Source organism: Urocitellus parryii, chromosome 5 (genome assembly GCF_045843805.1).
Source record: "Urocitellus parryii isolate mUroPar1 chromosome 5, mUroPar1.hap1, whole genome shotgun sequence".
NCBI lineage: Eukaryota > Metazoa > Chordata > Mammalia > Rodentia > Sciuridae > Urocitellus > Urocitellus parryii.
In genome coordinates this window covers 107,626,960-107,644,953 of record NC_135535.1, presented here as the reverse complement: position 1 = coordinate 107,644,953, position 17,994 = coordinate 107,626,960, and the positions used below count along the sequence as shown (strand labels likewise).

Below are 17,994 nucleotides of genomic sequence, written 5' to 3'. Positions count from 1 at the left end.
CGTTGCTGCTCTCCAGCTTTCTCTCTGAAATTCCAATTCCACAACCAAGGCCAGTCCCAGGCTCATCTGTCAAATCAGGGATCTCAGGGGGAGGGAGCTTTCTCCAGTGCAGCCTGCTGTGTAGTGTGTGGCCAGTCTGAGCGTGGTGGGGCCACAGTGGGTGTGGCACAGATAGGCTGCAGTGGAGCTGGCTTCTGGTTCCATCGCTCTCCCCGTTTCCACAGTTAGAGCTCCACTTTCTTAAGTCAGATGGGAAGCAAAAGAGTACAGTGATGCCAGATCTTGAAATCACCTGGGTTTTTTGGGGGGTGTGGGTGGAGAAAGGAGAACAGCCAGCAGAGCTCTGGCAGCTGCTACAAATGGCTTCACCTAGAGGCAAAGTCAGTCACGGTGACACTTCCTCTAAGTGAAAGCGAAAGAGAAATGAAGACAGAAGAAACACACGGGCAGGAGCGGGCGATTGGCCAAGCAAGGGGTACTTGGAGAACCCCTCTTCTTCAGCCCAGGCTTGCAAGCGGGAGAGGGGTGGGGGGTGGGGAGGCAGTGAGAAAGGCAGTAGGCGGAGAGGGGCCTGAGAGCAGCCTCCATGGACATGGAGGCGGGGTGGTGTCTGCTGCTCTGCTTGGCTCTGTCCGGATCAGCAAGAACTGGTGAGTTGGGAGCACTAGCTCAGGGAAATGCTGGGCCCAGGGAGCCACAAGATTCTAGAAGGGTAAAGAGGCCAGGAATTGTTTCCTATCACTTTCTAAGCCCAATAGTTTAAAGGCTTAGCAGCTGACATCAATTATATGGAAGGGAGAAGGGGGAGGAGCAGAGAACTCAGCTGGGAAAAGGGTAAAGAAAAAAGTGGTCCTTTTGTGGAAGTGTCAGGAGAGCCACTGTTCTTTGGAGGGAGTGCACTGGCCTGGAAGCTGACACTTTAGAGGAGGAAGGGGGTTCCCTGGGCTAGGAAATCACTTGGGAGGTGATCACTGGTGGGGGAGGGGAAGTCACACTAATGGCGGAAAGCAGAGCAGACTCAGAAGGCTGCTTGGAAAACTTTAGAGGTTGGCTGGTATTACCCCTAGCAACAGCGACTGACCCAGCTCTTTCTGTTGGCAGTATTTGCTCATTGATTTGTTTCTGCTAAGAATTTCTTTGATGGAAGACAGTCTTTCATTTCATAGTTAGAAATAAGAGTAAAAATATAAACCCCTCTAAGCAAGGCAGATCCAGGACTTGAAATAATTCACACCAGAAAGTATTTACCTAGAGTAGCAGGTGCCTCCCAGAAACCTGGTTTTGTATATGATGTAATAGAGACAAACAGACAGCTAGGACCTGAAGACAACTTTTACCCCTTGATAAGTCCATAGTTTGGGGGATGGGCACGAGAAACAAGTGTGGAATGACTTTCTGGGCAAGAGGGTTCTCACCCTAGCTTTTTCTCTGCAGAACCCCATGCAACAGAAAGGCAATGGCGGGCAGTGGACGTTATCTTAGACTGCTTCTTGGTGATGGAAGGTGGGCACCAAAGGGCTTTTGCCAGCAGTGGGAATAGGGAGAAGGCCTTGCTTGTGCTGAAGCAGGTGCCAGTGCTGGATGATGGCTCCCTGGAAGGCTTCACTGATTTCCAAAATGGTGCAGTGGACAAAGATGACCAACCTGTTATATTTGAGGCCTCAGGTAAAAGCCCTCCTTCCACCGTGTGTTCTTGGCCCTGCTGGGGCAGCACCCCTGGCGCAGCCCAGTTTCTGATTATACTCCTATACATGCTTCCCATTAGCCTTTGTATTATCCAGCCAAACTGACCTGTGTGCTACCCTTCTCCCCAGTGGACCTGGTACAGATTCCCCAGGCCGAGGCCTTGCTCCATGCTGACTGCAATGGGAAAGAGATGACCTGTGAAATTTCCCGCTATTTTCTCCAAGTCAGACAGGAAGCCACTGTTGAGAAGGCAGCTTGGTTCATCATCAACGTGCAAATATCTAGAGGGGGACCCAGTGTCTCCATGGTAATGAAAACTCTTGGGGATGGTGAGAATGGAGCTGTCTGGCAACCTATGCTGAATCTACCCCAAAGCCTCCAGGGGACTGTGCGAACTGCAGGTAAGAAAATGAAACACAAGAGGAACTGGGGATATAGCTCAGTTGGCAAAGTGCTTGCACAAGACCCTGGGTTCAATCCCCAGAACCACCGCCCCCCCAAAAAAAAGAAAGAAAGAAAAGAAAATACAAGAGGCACAAAGGAAGTTTTGCTTTTTTAAAGTGGCAAGTGATGGGAAGATAGAAGGAAGAGAACAAGTCCACTTCCATCTCCCATGGCAGCATCTCAGGGTACTTCCTAGGCCTTGGCGGTCCTTTCTTTCTAAAAACTCATGGGTCCCTAATAGAATGCTAGGAGGCACCTACTTGTTGTGTCCAAGCACTAATAAAACCTATGTACTATCTCAAAACTGGAGACAATTTTTATCTGTGGGGAAACAGGACACATGAGACTATTCTATTCATGTATACTGTCCATTTCATATTAAGTCATATTAAGAATAGCCCCGGGATGGGGTTGTGGTTTCAGTGGAAGAGCGATCATCTGGCATGTGTGTGGCACTGGGTTCAATCCTCAGCACCACATAATAAATAAATAAATGTATTATGTCCATCTACAACTAAAAAAAAAAAAAAATAGCCTCAGTTTCCTCCAGTGAAAATCTAGGCTGATCTAGTGCTTCAAGATAATTATAGCAACTCTGGAGGCTGAGGCAGAAGAATTACAAATTTAGCGAAATCCTGTCTCAGAAAATAAAAAGGTTTGGGGCGGGGTGCAGTGGTAGATGCCTATAGCAACTCAGGTGGCTGAGGCAGGAGGATCACAAAGTTCCAGGCCAGCCTGGGCAACTTAGTGAGGCGCTAAGCATGTTAGCAAAACCTTTTCAAAATAAAAAGGGCTGGGGATACAGGTCAGGGGTAAAAGGTCCTAGTCTTAATAGCAACCTCACTTAAACAGATGAGCTTATTAATACTGAGGGACTTATAACTAGTACATGGAAGAACCAGATTTCCACAGGTTTATTGTTGTTGGAGTTTTTGTGTGGTTTTTTGTTTGTTTGCTTGTTTGTTTGTTCTACTCTGATCATTCTTACCTGAAAGTCAACAGCAACTTATAATTTTGCATGTACATTTTTTTTTCTTGTGAGAGGTCCATAGCTTTCATCAGATCATCTAAAGTGTGACACCAAAATGGTTCAGAACTCCATGTATACCATGTTGCCAATTCCAGAGTCCCATTTTTGGTTATTTTTGATGGGAAAGGAGCTCAAGTGGATTCATTGCACAGGGCAGGATGGGGCAGATGTATGTCCACAACTCATAGACCAGGTAACCTCCAGGAGGAAGCAATCCACAAGTCATCTCCTTTTCTCTCCACAGTGGAATTCCAGGTGACAACACTGACCCAATCCCTGAATTTCCTGCTGGGATCCTCAGCCTCCCTTCACTGTGGCTTTTCCATGGCTCCAAGCCTGGATCTCATCAGCGTGGAGTGGCGGTTGCAGTATAAGGGCAGTGGCCAGCTGGTGTACAGTTGGATGACAGGGCAGGGGCAGGCCAAGCGGCAGGATGCTACCCTGAAGCCTGAGGAACTACTTATGGCCGGGGATGCCTCTCTCACCCTCCCCAGCCTCTCTCTAAAAGATGAGGGGACCTACATTTGCCAGATCACCACCTCTCAGTACCAAGCTCAACAAATCATCCAGCTCAATATCCAAGGTAAGGCTAGGACCCAGTTATCCTAGACAGAGGAATATGCCTCTAGGGAGTGTTTTCCACATTGGGATCCAAACACAAAGGCAATTTCCTGAGAGGCAGACTGTATTACTACAACCTAATGCTGCCTTCAACCTATAAGCACAGATGGCATCAGATAAGGTATCCCACTAGACTCCAAGATAAATCCAGCAAGAAATATCCAGCCCAGGATCCCGCTCCCCTGCCCTGGTGGGCCATCTACAATCACCCTGGTCCTTTTGGACCACATCCTAAGGAGGGGCAGTAGCAAACTAAGGAGGGGTGGAGGGAATGGTTCTGACCAGGAAAGAGTATTTTGCCACTGATAGCCTTTAAAATTGCTGACTTGTAGTAACAATGTAAAGAAAACCAAAGGGGCTGGGGGTATAGCTCAGTGATAGAGCACTTGCCTAGCACTGTGAGGCCCGGGGTTCAATCACTAAAAAAAAAAAAAAAAAAAAAGGAAGCCAGCCAGCCAAATTTTAATTGGCTTTACTATTGCTTTCTAGAAAATGTGCCCCCTTATGGCCTACATTCAGGTGGACTCCTCAAGCCCCCCTCCCTTGGAATACCACTGAGGAAGAAACTTCAGCCTCCACTACCTACTCTCATTCTCAACAGGAACAAAAAGGCTTCAGGTTCCTCTTCTGGCCCCAGTTGGACTCCTCTGGAATCTTATTCCTCATTGTTTCCTCAGCTTCCCCCAAAATTCGACTGAGCTTGGCAAATGAAGTGCTGCCACCCACTCTCATCTGCAATGTCGCTGGCTATTATCCTCTGGACGTGGTGGTGACGTGGATCCGAGAGGAGCTGGGTGGAGCCCCAGCTGAGGTGTCTGGTGCCTTCTTTTCCAGCCTCAGGCAAAGCATGGCTGGCACCTATAGCATCTCCTCGTCCCTGATGGCTGAACCTGGCCCTGAAGGCGCCACTTATACCTGCCAGGTCACTCACATCTCCCTGGAGGAGCCCCTTAAGGCCAGCATCAGGGTTGCCCCACACACAGGTACTAAGGGTATCCTCTTTTCCCCACTACCACACTTGGGCTCATGGCTTTCCTGCCCCTATGCTTTGTTCCATCCCAGCTTTTTCACACTCCTGCCTCTGCCCCAGGCTTTGTCTTTCCTAAGGTAGTAGCCTCTACAGCTTCCACCACACATCACCTGGGATTTCGTTCCTTCTCAGCCTCCAGGGAACCAGGCAATGTGCTTGGATTGCAGATCAAGGTTGAAGGATTCCTGATCCTGCCCTCTAGAAGCTTAGTACAGCTGGAGAGACAAGACTAGGTAGACTGGGAAGATGAGCCGGAGAAGACACTTGAGCCCAGTTAGCTAGCTTAAGGGGAAGAGAACACACAAGACAGAGAGAATGGTACATGTGAAGATACAATTATAAAACATCCTACTGAAAACTTTGGGAACTGTAAGTAGTTTAGTACAGCCAGAGCCAAAGGTATATGGGAAAAGGGGGAAACGGCTGTGAAACTAGAGGGAATTCTATTTATTGAGCATTTACATGAATCAAACACTGTGTGAAGCACTTAAATTTTAAGTATGACCTCATGTATTATAACTGTTGTTTTATTGACTTATTTATTTATTGAAATGGGATCTCACTATGTTGCCCAGGCTGGCCTGGAACTCCTGGGCTTAAGTGATCCTCCTGCCACCATGCCCAGCTCAACACCCATTTTATAGATGTGTAAGCTGGCAATTGCAGATGTTATTTTCCCAATGTCACCTATTAATAAAAATGTGAAAAACAGGCAGGCTGACTCCCCTTATAGACTTACACCTTGCAATCTCCATGGTCCTTCAAACTGGAATTTCATCCTGAAAGTCACAGAATGTTGGTGAAAAGTCTTAAACAGATAAGGGACAGGAAAGAATCTACACCTTGAAACACAAACATTAAGAGCATGGGACATTATTGGATTGCTTACTAGATTATGGGCTTCCCAAAAAACTGGGGTCTCATCCCAGTTCATGCCATTTCTCAGCTATTTACAAAATCTCAGTTTAACAGTCAATCACTAACCTAAATCTCCCTCACAAAATAACAACTTTTTAAATGTTGCACTGAGGTAGAAAGAGGAAGAGAATTCTGTGTGGAGTAACACGTAAACACCAGACAATACTGAACAAATACAGAAGCTGCTGCACGCACAATTTCCAGCTCTTTCATTGGAGAGTAACAAACACACACGCCTGTGCTTCTCTTCCCTGGCGGGGATAATGGCAGCAAGGGCTCAGCACAAGAGATTTATTCCTGCCCATATTCTCTCACCTACAGAGCAGAGAATGGCCTTTGAAATCATCTTGGCCAGCAGTCTTTTCCTTCTTGCACTACTGTTCCTGGGGCTTCAGAGACAGCAAGGTAAGTGCCTGGTCCCCCTCAGCTCTGGTCCCTGACCCAACCTGCTTGTAATCAACCCACTCTGAGCACCTCCCCACCTAGACCAGGGGTGGAGCCCAGACTTTCTGAATTCCAGCTGCCTCTCCCACCTCAGACAGCCTCCTGTTTTTGGTAACTAATCTTGTTCCCTCTGTTTTCTCCTAGCTTCCTCACCAAAGTCTGCCAAGACTCTGAAGCATTCTGAGTAAATACTCTTTTGCCCCAATTATAAAGATGGAGTAGTCATATTGTCTCAGAAGGACCTCACAATGAATCACAAAGCAGAGAAAAGCCTGAAGGGGGATCCAGGTCTGGAGGTAGGAGGACAGACAGGACAGGTAATGGCCCTGGCTCTACACAGGGCTCTGCCTTCCTTCACTGTGTGCCCCGGGCTGATGTGTCAAGAGAAACAACAGAAAGAAGGGAGGAAGAATGTTTGTGTGGAGGTTAACACCAAAGGGCCATATTTGAGTTGAGGTGGTAGGAAAGAAAAATAGGAATAGAGAAAGGAGCAAGTAAGGGACAATGGAATAAGGGGGTGGGGGTTGGGCTGCCACACACAATTTCAAATTGTCAAAAATAAAAGCCCTTTGTGACCACTGAGACAAAGCTTTTCCATTTTCCTGTCTTTCTCGGAGTTGGTCCCAATTAAGCTCTGTCCCCAAAACTACTCCAACTTGCAAAATATTTAAAGGTGTGAAACAAAGGCTTCATCTCTGCTGCTTTGTGTTAGTAACCCTGAACTGCAACTAAGGTTTTGATCTTTCAGACAATTGCCAGGAATTTCAGAATACCTACAAACTCTCACTCCATCAGCTGTGGGGAAGTGATTTTTCCTGTTGTTCATTGCTACAATGTGTCTGGTCAGTACAAGGGAACTCAGCAAAAGAAAACTGCATGAGGATAATGGGAGGAGAAGGTATATGGTGGAGGTCACATGTGAACATGTCCCCAGGGATAGGAAAGGCAGGCCAGGGACTAGAAAGGAGGCAGATGGGGAGGCCCAAAACCCGTAGTTGTTTGCCAGCGTGATGTGCCTACTCAACTTCCTGTTGTCACTTCCTCTCACCAGCACCTGCAAGAGTCAAGCTGTTTTAGGTATTAAATGCTGAGAGCACAGACCACTTCCTCTGCCAACACACAAACCTTTAATCTCCATGAAAACCATTCAAACACATATGCTGCCCTTTGTCCTTTAGCAACATCAGACTGGTAGAAAGAAATGACACCCCCACCCCACCAGTTATTCCAACCCAAACAACAACCAAGCCAGTTTAGTGGTAGGAATTAGTTGTATTTTTTGCCTTTGTTCAGAATACATGAAATTGGTAAATATGCCACATGCCTTTGGTGAAGTACAACTGTTATTACTCTATACAAGTATGAGATTGGGGTTTGGAAAAAAGACAAAGAGGTAATGACAGACACACAGTGGAAACCCCACATCATCTCATGGCAAACTGAAGAAAGGGATGTGGGAAACTCGGCTTCATTTGACTGCAGAGTCCCGGGGTTTAGTTGCATATTTGCTCATGCACATGGGTGGTGGGAGGGAAGTGGGAGAGCAAAGACACAGAAGAGGAGTCAGGGTGGGATGAGAAAGAAAGAAGGGATATTACCCCCAAAAGAGCAAAGCCAACTATACTTGGTGAGCCTCAAGAGGGACAGAAACCCAGAAAATAATTCCCATGATAGGGTTGGGTGGGCCAAGAGGGTGAATTTGCTCCAGGCTTGGGGACACATCTTGGATAGTGGTGGTTCTTCTCCAGCGGTGACCCCCTGCATTAGGCAAGGAGGAGCCCAGAGGAGAGTGGAGACCTTCGAGGGGGACGCTGGGAGGGTACACTGACTGCTTTCTTCCAGCTCTTCAGTCCTGCCCTAGGCAGGACGAAGGAAATATGGGAAAGGGGGCAAAAAGAAAGGAAGTATGGTTTTGCACAATGAAATGCTGCTGCATGGAAAGCGGGCATTCACACCCAGCCCAGCATGGCCTCAGACTCTTTCTGATTGTGGACCAGAGGACAGAGGGAAACACTGCTATGGGTCTTCCCCTTCCTGTTCCCAGCCTTCCCTCCTCCCCTAGCACCTCAGTTTTATCCCATGTAATATGCTATCCTGAAGTTCAGCAGTAGTCCCCAAGATAGGCTAAGCAGCTCCCATCCTCAGGTTCCAATGTCTATGCACACAAAGCAAGCAAAGAAGAGAAAGACAGGAAGCAATGTGGGATTCAGATGGGTGAGGGCAGTTCAGAAGGGGAGCATACTGCAGAAAGAACAGAGAGGTGGCTCCAGACGCAAGGGGCCCATGATAGTATAACAATATAAAAATACACCTGTCACAGACTCTCAACCCTCCCACTCCAAGACTGAGTTAGTGGATCTACTGGACTTCTCTAAATCTTTATAATCAACCAGGGCTCACAGGGATGGTGTGGAGAAAAGAATTCTATGGGAGTCTAGGACCTTACCTCTAGCAGCCTCACATTTCTTTATCAACAGGAAGGGAGAAACGGGACCTTCTTTAAAGAGAGGGCAAGAAGTGGCTTCCTGAAAGCCTGTTATTCTCAAATTAGGCCCTTGACTTACTGTTTCTCTATAACAGGTATTCTCTCTTTATTCCAGTAATTAAAATAAATCACAAGCACCAAACTCTGGCTAGTTGCAATTATTTGATGCCCTCATGAACAATATAGAATGCTGCAGAAAACATCAAAGAGAGACAGCTCCTTCCAGTTAGAAGCAAATAGGTCTGCTTGTAGGATAGAAATGAGAGTCTCCTGGTAGTTTTGTAATCAACAAGTGCTTGTTTTCCAGGCTAATAGAGAACAAAGTAAAAGACTACAAGATTCCTGAAAGACAGAAAATCTTGGGCTGAAAGATTAGCAATAACTGCAAAAAACAGATTTGATTTTCTAAAAGGGTACTGCACTGGGACCAGATTGGCCTTTGGACAGAACCCCAGGGCTCTCTAAAGGCCTGGCACAGGAGGAAAAACTAGCAAGTGCAGCACTGAGCAAGCCACCACTTCCCAACTATTCATGGTCCCCTCCTGCCAGAGACCTGGCCTTTCTAGGAGACACACATGGACACCAATACCCTTCTTCTCCCCGACAACCTTACCAGCTTCTTGGGCACTTGACCTCAGTTATTCTTCCTCCCCTTGGCAGCCAACTCCTTTAGGGTATGGGGGAACATAAGAGTACATGAGAAGGGGAAAGGAAGGAGGCATCAGCTATTGATCTTTAGGTAGTAACTTCAAGACTGTACCACGAGCAGCATTTCTAGTATTGAGGGACAGAATGCAAATGAATGCAACAAAAAAGGAAGAATGGATGATGGAGAAGCCTGGGCTGGGATGGAGAAAGGCAGATGGGGAAGTTTGTTGAGAGAGCAAACAGAGGGAGAAGGACATGAGCTTGAATGGCAATGGAGAACAGGGAAGGGGTGGCACATTCTCAAGTAAAAAAGTAGACTGGACACAGGAATCAGGAAGTCCCAGATGGAGAAGAAAAAGAGACAGGAGAAAACAAGAGGGCAAATTACATCAAGTTACTAGATGTCCAAGTCTCTCAGTTGCAGGTGCCCCAGCCCCAAGCCAGTGACAAACAGCATAGCTCCACTTCCTCAGAACAGAAGGGGCCATCTCCCCACAATGCCTTACAAGGAGAAGGCTTGTCTATCAAGGAAATTCCTTGTCTTTACCCTTCCTCCCTCCCAAATCAGGTATGATCCCCAGCAGCAGTCTCCATACCTCAGTCAGAGCAGCCCCACTCCCCAGGCAGGCAGGCAGGCAGGCAGGGCTGGGAGAAGATTCCGGGACCTTCCCACCTCTTCACCCCATCAGCAACCTCAGCGATACTTACTTACAATAACTACCACGATGATGGCACAGATAGCTCCCAGCATGATCATCATCTGAAGAAACATGGACAAAACATGAGCCTTTGGACTTGGGGAAGAAGGAAAAAAGCTGGACCAGAGATTTGGGAACAGAATTTCCTCTATTCTTTGGGCAGTGGAAGAAACCACTCATCACCCAGACATGAGCATGCCTTTCAGGCCTAACCCTTTGCTTCCCATAGGATCATAATCCCATGACCATGTCTGTAGTTTTTCAGAAACACCACAAGATCTGCAATTCACTCCTTTCTGGCTTAGTTCCTGTTGCCTGGGGGCTTTAAAGGGAATTTCAATGAAGAAGCAGGCTTTAGATCTTTATATTCAGTTAGTTTGGTTTTCATTGTGAAATGTGTAGTGCATTTCCAAAAATTTTCAGGAGTATTTACACCTGAATCATTGTGTTGCTGTTGGTTGTGTCAGAGAAACTTCCAGTTAAAATTTTTTGCCTGAGACTCCTATGGGAAAAAGGTACTTAAATATTCTAAACGCCCCAGGGTAGCACTTTCACTTTCTCAGTAAGTGGTTCTGAATACTTTAGCCTACCCTGGTGGTCAATACATGTAACTCATCTCAAGGAGAAGGTATTCAGATTTTCCTCCTAAGAACCCTGCAAGGCAGAGACCTGGCACCAGTAGTAAGAGGGAATGTAGAAGCTGAGAGTTTTCTTGTTTTCTACAAGTGGAAGTACAAGAAAAGAAGGGAGAGAGGACAAGGAAATTCACCTTGCAGTTTTTCCACCAATACTTCCTCTTTAGCTTGGCAGCGCTACTCTCAAATTGCGATGCTCCCGCCTGTAAGGCATCAGCTCGGTCATCCAGTTCTGATAGTTTCTGGTCCCTCTCCAGGACCTTGTCCACATTCACACGCATGATGTCCACCACCTAAGAGGAGTGCAAAAACAAGGCTGCTAAACTTCCCAATAGAGATAGGAGAAAAAACAACAAGTTGGGAATCGCAAGTCTGGACCCATCTAAGAGATGCTTTGCCTCTCTGAGTCTTTAACTAACCCCCTGTAAAAAAAAAAAAAAAAAAAACCAAGAATGGACAAGAGGTTCCCTTCTGTTTCTAAACTTCTATGGTGGACAAGAGGTTCCCTTGTTTCTAAACTTCTATGATTTGGAAACTCTCGGAGAGATGGGAATCCACCCACCTCCTCCACCTGTGCCTGGGTTTGCTGTAGTCGTCTATTACTGGTCGTGTTAGGAGGAGGGCCAGGGGGACCCCCACCAGGGGCAGTCCCTTCTGTCCCTTCAGTGGGTGGCTGAGCTGGAGCAGACCTGTGGAGAGAAGTGGAGAGAGTACACAAAATAACCAAGACAAGAAAGGAATCATATGCATTCTCACCCAATTCCACCCCAGCAACTATGATTAGGTTATAGCAAATGGAAGGGATTCTAGCTTCTTGGCAATATCAAGTAGGGAGATGCAGCATACAGGCAAGGAACAAAAGATGAAAGAGCCAGTAACAATATTTAGATGTAACAACATGAAGAATACCATTAAGAGATCTTGTTTTGGGCTATCCTCTGACTCAAATTCAAGCCCATCTTCTGATACAATGGCTTCAGGGACAAATGTGCCAGCCTTAGCCTAACTGTCGTTTCCCAGGCTGTCAAATGCCTTCACATGAAGACAAATGGAAAAACTCAATACAGATAGGAGACATTTGTAGAAAACACAAATCCCTCAGGACATGCAAAGTTTGAACATAAAAGAAAAGGCAAGCTAACTCTGCTTATAGTGATCCAGTTATTGATTATGTTTCACATGGTGATTAGTATATCTGTGCTGCTACAAGGACAACTTGGAGTATCGCCAAAGGCAAAGTCTGTGTAGGTAGAATGAGTCAGGATTGTTTGTTTGCATTGTTTTTGGCAGAGAAGATAGGGGTTTCATTTAGATTGAATCTGGGACACAAAGCAATTGCATTAGTTGTGGAAACTGTTCCAAGAGCATAGACAGGAAACAAAAATAATGCTAGAAATAGTTCTCGATGTACATGCACCACAGACATTCTGTACCTTCCTTTTGTAGATTTGGCAGAGTCTCAGGAGACTGGCCTAGTCTCCTGTGTCCCAAAAAGAAATCTTGGTTTATACTACCTTACCCATGGAAACTGTTTCTCTTTCATTACCAATTGAGGCTAAGACATACCTTAGCCTTTGGAGGGAATAATCCAGTGAGGTCTTCAAGATAAACTTCTTTCCCAGTCCCAACACATGGAGACTAAATTCACCTGCTAAGGAATTCCAAGTAGTCTAACCTAAAGATTGAGATTTTCTCTGCCAAGGTAAAAACCACAGGTGGGCAAAGATCTCTAAAATTTGAAGAAGAATACAAATTTCCATAGCTCATAGAGAGGGAGAACCTCAAAAAACATACCTCACCAGAGGAGTCCAAGAATAAATGCATCACAAAGTCAACAAAAAGGAAATTCCTTGATTAATCACAATAGAACTAATACCTAGAAGCTCTTCTTTCTTAACTGAATTTCTTTCAGTCTAAAAATAAAGACAGACAGTTAGAGAGGCTATACTAGCATATTATTCCTCATTTAAGGGATCATTTTTGTATTTCCCTCCAAGTCACAAAGAGGGCAAAGGAAAGAAAGATACAAAGCCCTGGGAGCCTTAAGACTCTTATGCTGGTACTGAGATATTTAAGCAATCTGATTCTAGACTGAAGGCAGAAATTTCAATGAGTAAGTAGCAGCCGGTGTTGGAAGTAGTCCAGGATGGTGGCACCAATGACAAGATTAAGGTCAAAGACCTTGTGATTCCCTGGTAGCCACCAAGCTTTCTCGATTCCTTCCTTTCATCCCACACGGATAATATCTAAAACCAGTCAGCTGAGAAGGATGCCCCTCCCCAAAATGAAAATAATTGATGTCTTAGGGCTTGTCCAAAATGCACAGAATATTGTCTATAGTTAAAACTGAAGAAATCAAAGAGGAAAAACTGAAACGGCTATAGAGCCTTTGGAGGACTGACTTCACTTACTACTTGTTGGGAATTAAGTAGAACACTCAGCAATACCACATCCAGAAAGAGTTATAACTCTTATGTAATATAAGTAAATCTTTCCCTTTTTTAAGTCCCTATGAGAAGGAATACAAATACACCTGGGATTAGGACAGGACTCCAGGAAGTATCAGAGGGAAGAACTTAATTGGTCTAGCCATAGCTCTCCTTCAAGATCTTTGGAAGGGGATGATGTTGAAGATGGTTGGAGACTAAACTCTGCATGTCAGAGAAAGAGAAGATTGTTCAGTTCTCCCTATTTCTCCTCCAAATACTTGGCTAGGACTTGGTGACAGAAAAGCGTCTCCTATAAGGGTGGCCTTAGGATGAATGGCTACATGGGATCACATGCCCCTTGGGTCTTTCTGAACTGCATGCACACCTGGGGCCAGGTGTGCATGCAGTTCAGAAAGGGGACTGGCAGATAAGTTTCTGGAGCTTTGATTATGGCCTTGAGGACGCGGTACATCACACTTTGGGTGAGGGGCACACACAAATCCAAAGACCTCAGGCAATCCGAATTACTCACCGGCAGGTACACCCATGACTGTGTTTCCAAACGCTCTAAGTACAGATTCAGAGGACATGATAAGTTTTTCAAATTCCCTACCTTTCTCCATTCCCGCCTTCGCCCTCTCTGAGATTTCACTATATGGAGACTAGAATAAAGTGCCACTCAAAAGAGAAGAGAGGGTGCAATGAATGTGGGACCCCTGCCCCGCCCGTGGGGACTAGCTGTGGCTTATGCAGGAATGGGGGGCTGTCCCCCTCCGGGGGTGGGGGCGGTCTGGGGGCGGTGCGCGGTGGAGGTTCCCGCGTCGCTGCAGCTGCTGCAATGCGCCATTTTCAGTCCCGCAGAGTAGGGCGCTGGGGGTGAGAGTTGGCAAGGAGGTCTGGAGCCTCCTACAACAGAGTCAACTCACATTTTTCTGACAGGAGTGAGCGTCCAACTCCTCTCTGGAGGCTGCGGCGAGACACCCGGCGGAGAAACGCTGCGGCTGAATCGGACGGAACTGTGGAGCTCCGCCTCCCACTGACCACCAGGCGCTCTAGCTGCGGTGCAACTTACTGCAGCTGCCGCGCCGGACCCCAGCTTTATTAGTGCTGGCCACGCCTCCCGGATACCGTTAACAACCTCCCGTCCAATCCACGCCTAGAGTCGTCTCCAAGTACCGCCGTTCTAGCCCGCCCTGTCCCTTCAGATTTGCCAATCAAAACTCTCCCCTGGTACCGACTTCGAAAAGGAGCGGTTGCGGTCAGGATTTTCACTGACCAATACAACAGTAGTTTGCTTACCTGTCGGGCTCAGTAATAGGGCGGGGTGTCCAGCCCTCTGGAGGGCGGCCTTAACAGTTTGCGATAGGCCTTTTTGGTGCCTCCCAACCAATCGCTGACCTGGGTCTGGGCCGCTCCAGCCAATCAGGCCGCTCGCGCTGACAGTCGCGGGCCCGCCCATCCTCGGAGCCCAGAGGCTGGAGTCCCTAAAGCCGGGGCAGGTTCAGCTGTGTGTGCACATCCTGGAGTCCAGACCAGCTCCGCGTTCCACCCCAGCCGCCGGCTTCTGACCAACAGCCCTGAAGTGGCAGAACGCAACAGACAGAGCCATCGGCTCCCGGAGCCAAATTCCGAGATTCAGTCAGACCAAATCTAATATGAAAAGCTTCGTTCTGCTTCTTTCAATATAGCCTATCCAAATTGAACCGCCCCCCCCCTTCCAACTTTGCTTCTCTGCTTCCTCCAGGTAGGTTACCACGTCGATTTAATTGTGCAGACCGGAAACCTGAAGCCTTCCTAGATTCCCTCCCTTTTCATATTAACCCCTCCTCCAAAGGAAATTCACCAAGTCAGTCATTTTTTTCCCTTAATGCTTAAAGAATTCTCTATTATCCCTTTCCTGGCCATCAATTATAAAACTCACCATTATGACTGTGTTTCTTACACTTAGAATTTTTTACATTTATTGAAAGTGTAGGTTCATATGCATATAGATTTTATCATATTTCATTAATGCTTACATAAAAAGAAAAATAGAAACTAATAAGATAAAGTTATCTACTTCACATAAACTTTTCTTTTTTTTTTTTTTTTTTTTACTGGGTATTGAACTCAGGGTCATTCGACCACCAAGCCACATCCCCAGCCCTATTTTGTATTTTGTTTAGTGACAGGGTCTCACTGATTTGCTTAGTGCCTCACCATTTCTGTGGCTGGTTTTGAACTAGCGATCCTCCTGCCTCAGCCTCCTAAGCCGCTGGGATTACAGGCGTGCACCACTGCGCCAGGCCACAAAAGTTCTTAATAAATCATGTTTTTGACTCAGTTTTAGATGTTTCTACACGACATAGTCCTGTGTGCATGCCATGAAAGACAGATAACACAACATTTCCTGTTCCTCTTCTGTCTTCCAAGCCTCAGACACCCTTTTTGCAAGTTTTGATGCTTATGAGCATCTATGATAAATGCAGTACAACTGCTATCTGAGTAATAGCTATAGTGAAACGTTCCAATTTAAGACCTGTTAAAATGCCAAAAGAAAGAGAAAATAAAAACAGAGTACCTCCTGGAATTAATGAAATAGAATATTCTGCTTCCAATCTTGCTCTGCCTCATAGCCATTCTATAAAGCCATCAAGGTGATCTAACCAAATATCACCATTCTGCTTAAAAACCTAAAACAATTACTCTTAAAAACACAACATATTGGGGCTGGGGATATAGCTCAGTTGGTAGAGTGCTTGCCCTGGGTTCAATCCCAGGCCCCACCACAAAAAAAAAAAAAAAAAAAAAACAACCCACACACACAATGTAGAGTATTTGCCTAGCACGTGGGAGGCATCCGGTTCAATCCTCAGCACCACATAAAAATAAATAAATAAAGTTATTGTGTTCATCTACAACTAAAAAATTTTTTAAAACACAGTGTATCAATCTTAGGTGTTTATCCCATCCTCTTTTTTTTTTTTTTAAAGAGAGAGTGAGAGAGGAGAGAGAATTTTTAATATTTATTTTTTAGTTCTCGGCGGACACATCTTTGTTGGTATGTGGTGCTGAGGATCAAACCCGGGCCGCACGCATGCTAGACGAGCGCGCTACCGCCTGAGCCACATTCCCAGCCCTATCCCATCCTCTTTGTGAAACCACATCAAAACAACAACCTCAAAAAATTCCTGCAACTGGGGAGGCTGAAACCAGGAGGATCACAAATTCAAGGCCAGCCTCAGCAATTTAGCGAGACCCTAAGCAATCTAGTGAGCCCTAGACTCAAAATAAAAACTTGGCCAGTGGCAGTGACAAATGCCTGTAATCCCAGTAGGACACTGAGATAAGAGGATGGCGAGTTCAAAGCCAGCCCCAGCAAAAGCAAGGTGCTAAGCAACTCTGTGACACCCCTATTCTAAAATCAAATACAAAATAGGGCTGGGGATGTGGCTCAGTGGTTGAGTGCCCTAGAGTTCAATCCCCGGTACTGCCCCCACCCCCGGAAAAATAAAAAGGACTAGGGATGTTGCTCAATGGTAAAGGGCCCCTGGATTCAATCCCTGTTACCAAAAAAAACACATCACAACCTCTAAGTATCCTTTCCAACTCTCCCAGAAAAAAAAAAAAAATTAACACTATATTAAAAAAAATAAAAGCACTTTTTATTATTTTAAAATAAATAAACCCTATAGCTTCACTTATTTTTATTATTTTATTTTATTTATTTTATTATTTTCAAATAATTAACATGAGATATCCAGAAAAAAAAAAAAAAAGAAATCAAGGAATTTCCTCTCTGCCCCTAACTCAGTTCCCCCAATGGTAACACCTTGTATAAATACTTTTTATTATTAAAACCAGGAAATTGACATTGCTGCAATCCACACAGTTCATTCAAAATTCACCAGTTTTGTATATACTCAATTGTGGAGGGTTCCCCCCCCTTTGGTGTGTGTGTGTGTGTGTGCATGCAATTTTATCATATATAGATTCTTATAGCCACTACCACAATCAGGATACAAAACTATTACATTACCATAAGGCTCCCTTGTGCTACCTGTTTATAGCCACCCACGCCTATTCCTAACCCTTAGCAACACTAATTTCTTTCCCATTTCTATAACTTTATTTCAAGAACATAGGTAATTGTAATCATATAGTATGTAACCAATAAAATAAAAATTTTACTGGCTTTTTGTAGTTATACATGACAATAGAATGTATTTTTTAAATTTTTTTTAGTTGTAGATGGAAACAATACCTTTATTTTATTTATTTATTTTTATGTGGTGCTGAGGATCTAACCCAATGCCTCACACGTGCTACCACTGAATCTTAACCTCAGCCCTGTAGAATGTATTTTGATACTTACATGGAGTATAACATATCATACATACATGGAGTATAACTTTTCATTTTTGTGGCTGTATGTATGTAACCTGTGAGATTGGCTTTTCTTTCCCCACTCAATATAATGCCCTTGAGATCCACCCAATTTAGTTGATCAGTAATTTTCACTGCTGAGTATTATTCCACTTTGTTTAACTATTTATCTGCTGACATATTGCTTTTGTACCTTTGTCAAAAATCAGGTACATTTGTACATGTCTATTTTGGGGGGGTTCTTTATTCAGTTCTGAGACAGAGACTATGATGGTGGGGCAAAGACTGGGACAATAAAATAAACCCCTAGGCAGAATAAATGTACCCTTTGTAGCATGGTACATTGCTTCTCTACCCTTGTGCTCTTAAAAAAAAAAATCATGAGAACTATTAAAATCACAGAAGCGGAACATCTGCATAAGATAAAATTTTTCCCAGGGACAAACCTAAATAAACCCCCTAGCTTCACTTATTTTTAGTCAACTTAAAAATCACTAATTTGGGGCATTACGTTATTATGTTATTAGTCTCTCATTAGCTTTGCTGTGTACAACACTTCTG

At 45.2% G+C, this 17,994-nt stretch overlaps 2 protein-coding genes across 4 annotated transcripts in view; one reads left to right on the top strand and one right to left on the bottom strand.

The window, feature by feature from the left end:
• Vamp1 (vesicle associated membrane protein 1) overlaps positions 1–14,117 on the bottom strand; it is a 77,442-nt gene extending 63,325 nt beyond the window's left edge. The window contains exons 1-6 of one of the 3 annotated variants that reach the window (XM_026403261.2): positions 13,995–14,117; positions 11,202–11,328; positions 10,774–10,932; positions 10,015–10,066; positions 9,272–9,325; positions 7,466–8,030 (exon numbers count right to left, since the gene is read on the bottom strand). In XM_026403261.2, coding sequence (XP_026259046.1) covers positions 9,297–9,325; positions 10,015–10,066; positions 10,774–10,932; positions 11,202–11,328; positions 13,995–13,996 — 369 coding nt within the window. In that variant the 5' untranslated portion in view covers positions 13,997–14,117 and the 3' untranslated portion in view covers positions 7,466–8,030; positions 9,272–9,296. Of the gene's footprint in view, positions 1–7,465; positions 9,326–10,014; positions 10,067–10,773; positions 10,933–11,201; positions 11,329–13,994 lie in introns of those variants that run through there. The other 2 variants (XM_026403260.2, XM_077798494.1) reach the window with 2 other exon arrangements.
• Tapbpl (TAP binding protein like) lies at positions 157–6,776 on the top strand. Its single transcript, XM_026403263.2, has 7 exons — positions 157–650; positions 1,435–1,665; positions 1,815–2,087; positions 3,405–3,743; positions 4,459–4,764; positions 6,051–6,134; positions 6,318–6,776. The coding sequence occupies exons 1-7, from the start codon at positions 587–589 to the stop codon at positions 6,359–6,361; spliced, it is 1,341 nt and encodes a 446-aa protein (XP_026259048.1). The 5' UTR covers positions 157–586; the 3' UTR covers positions 6,362–6,776.
• Positions 14,118–17,994: the final 3,877 nt, after the last annotated feature.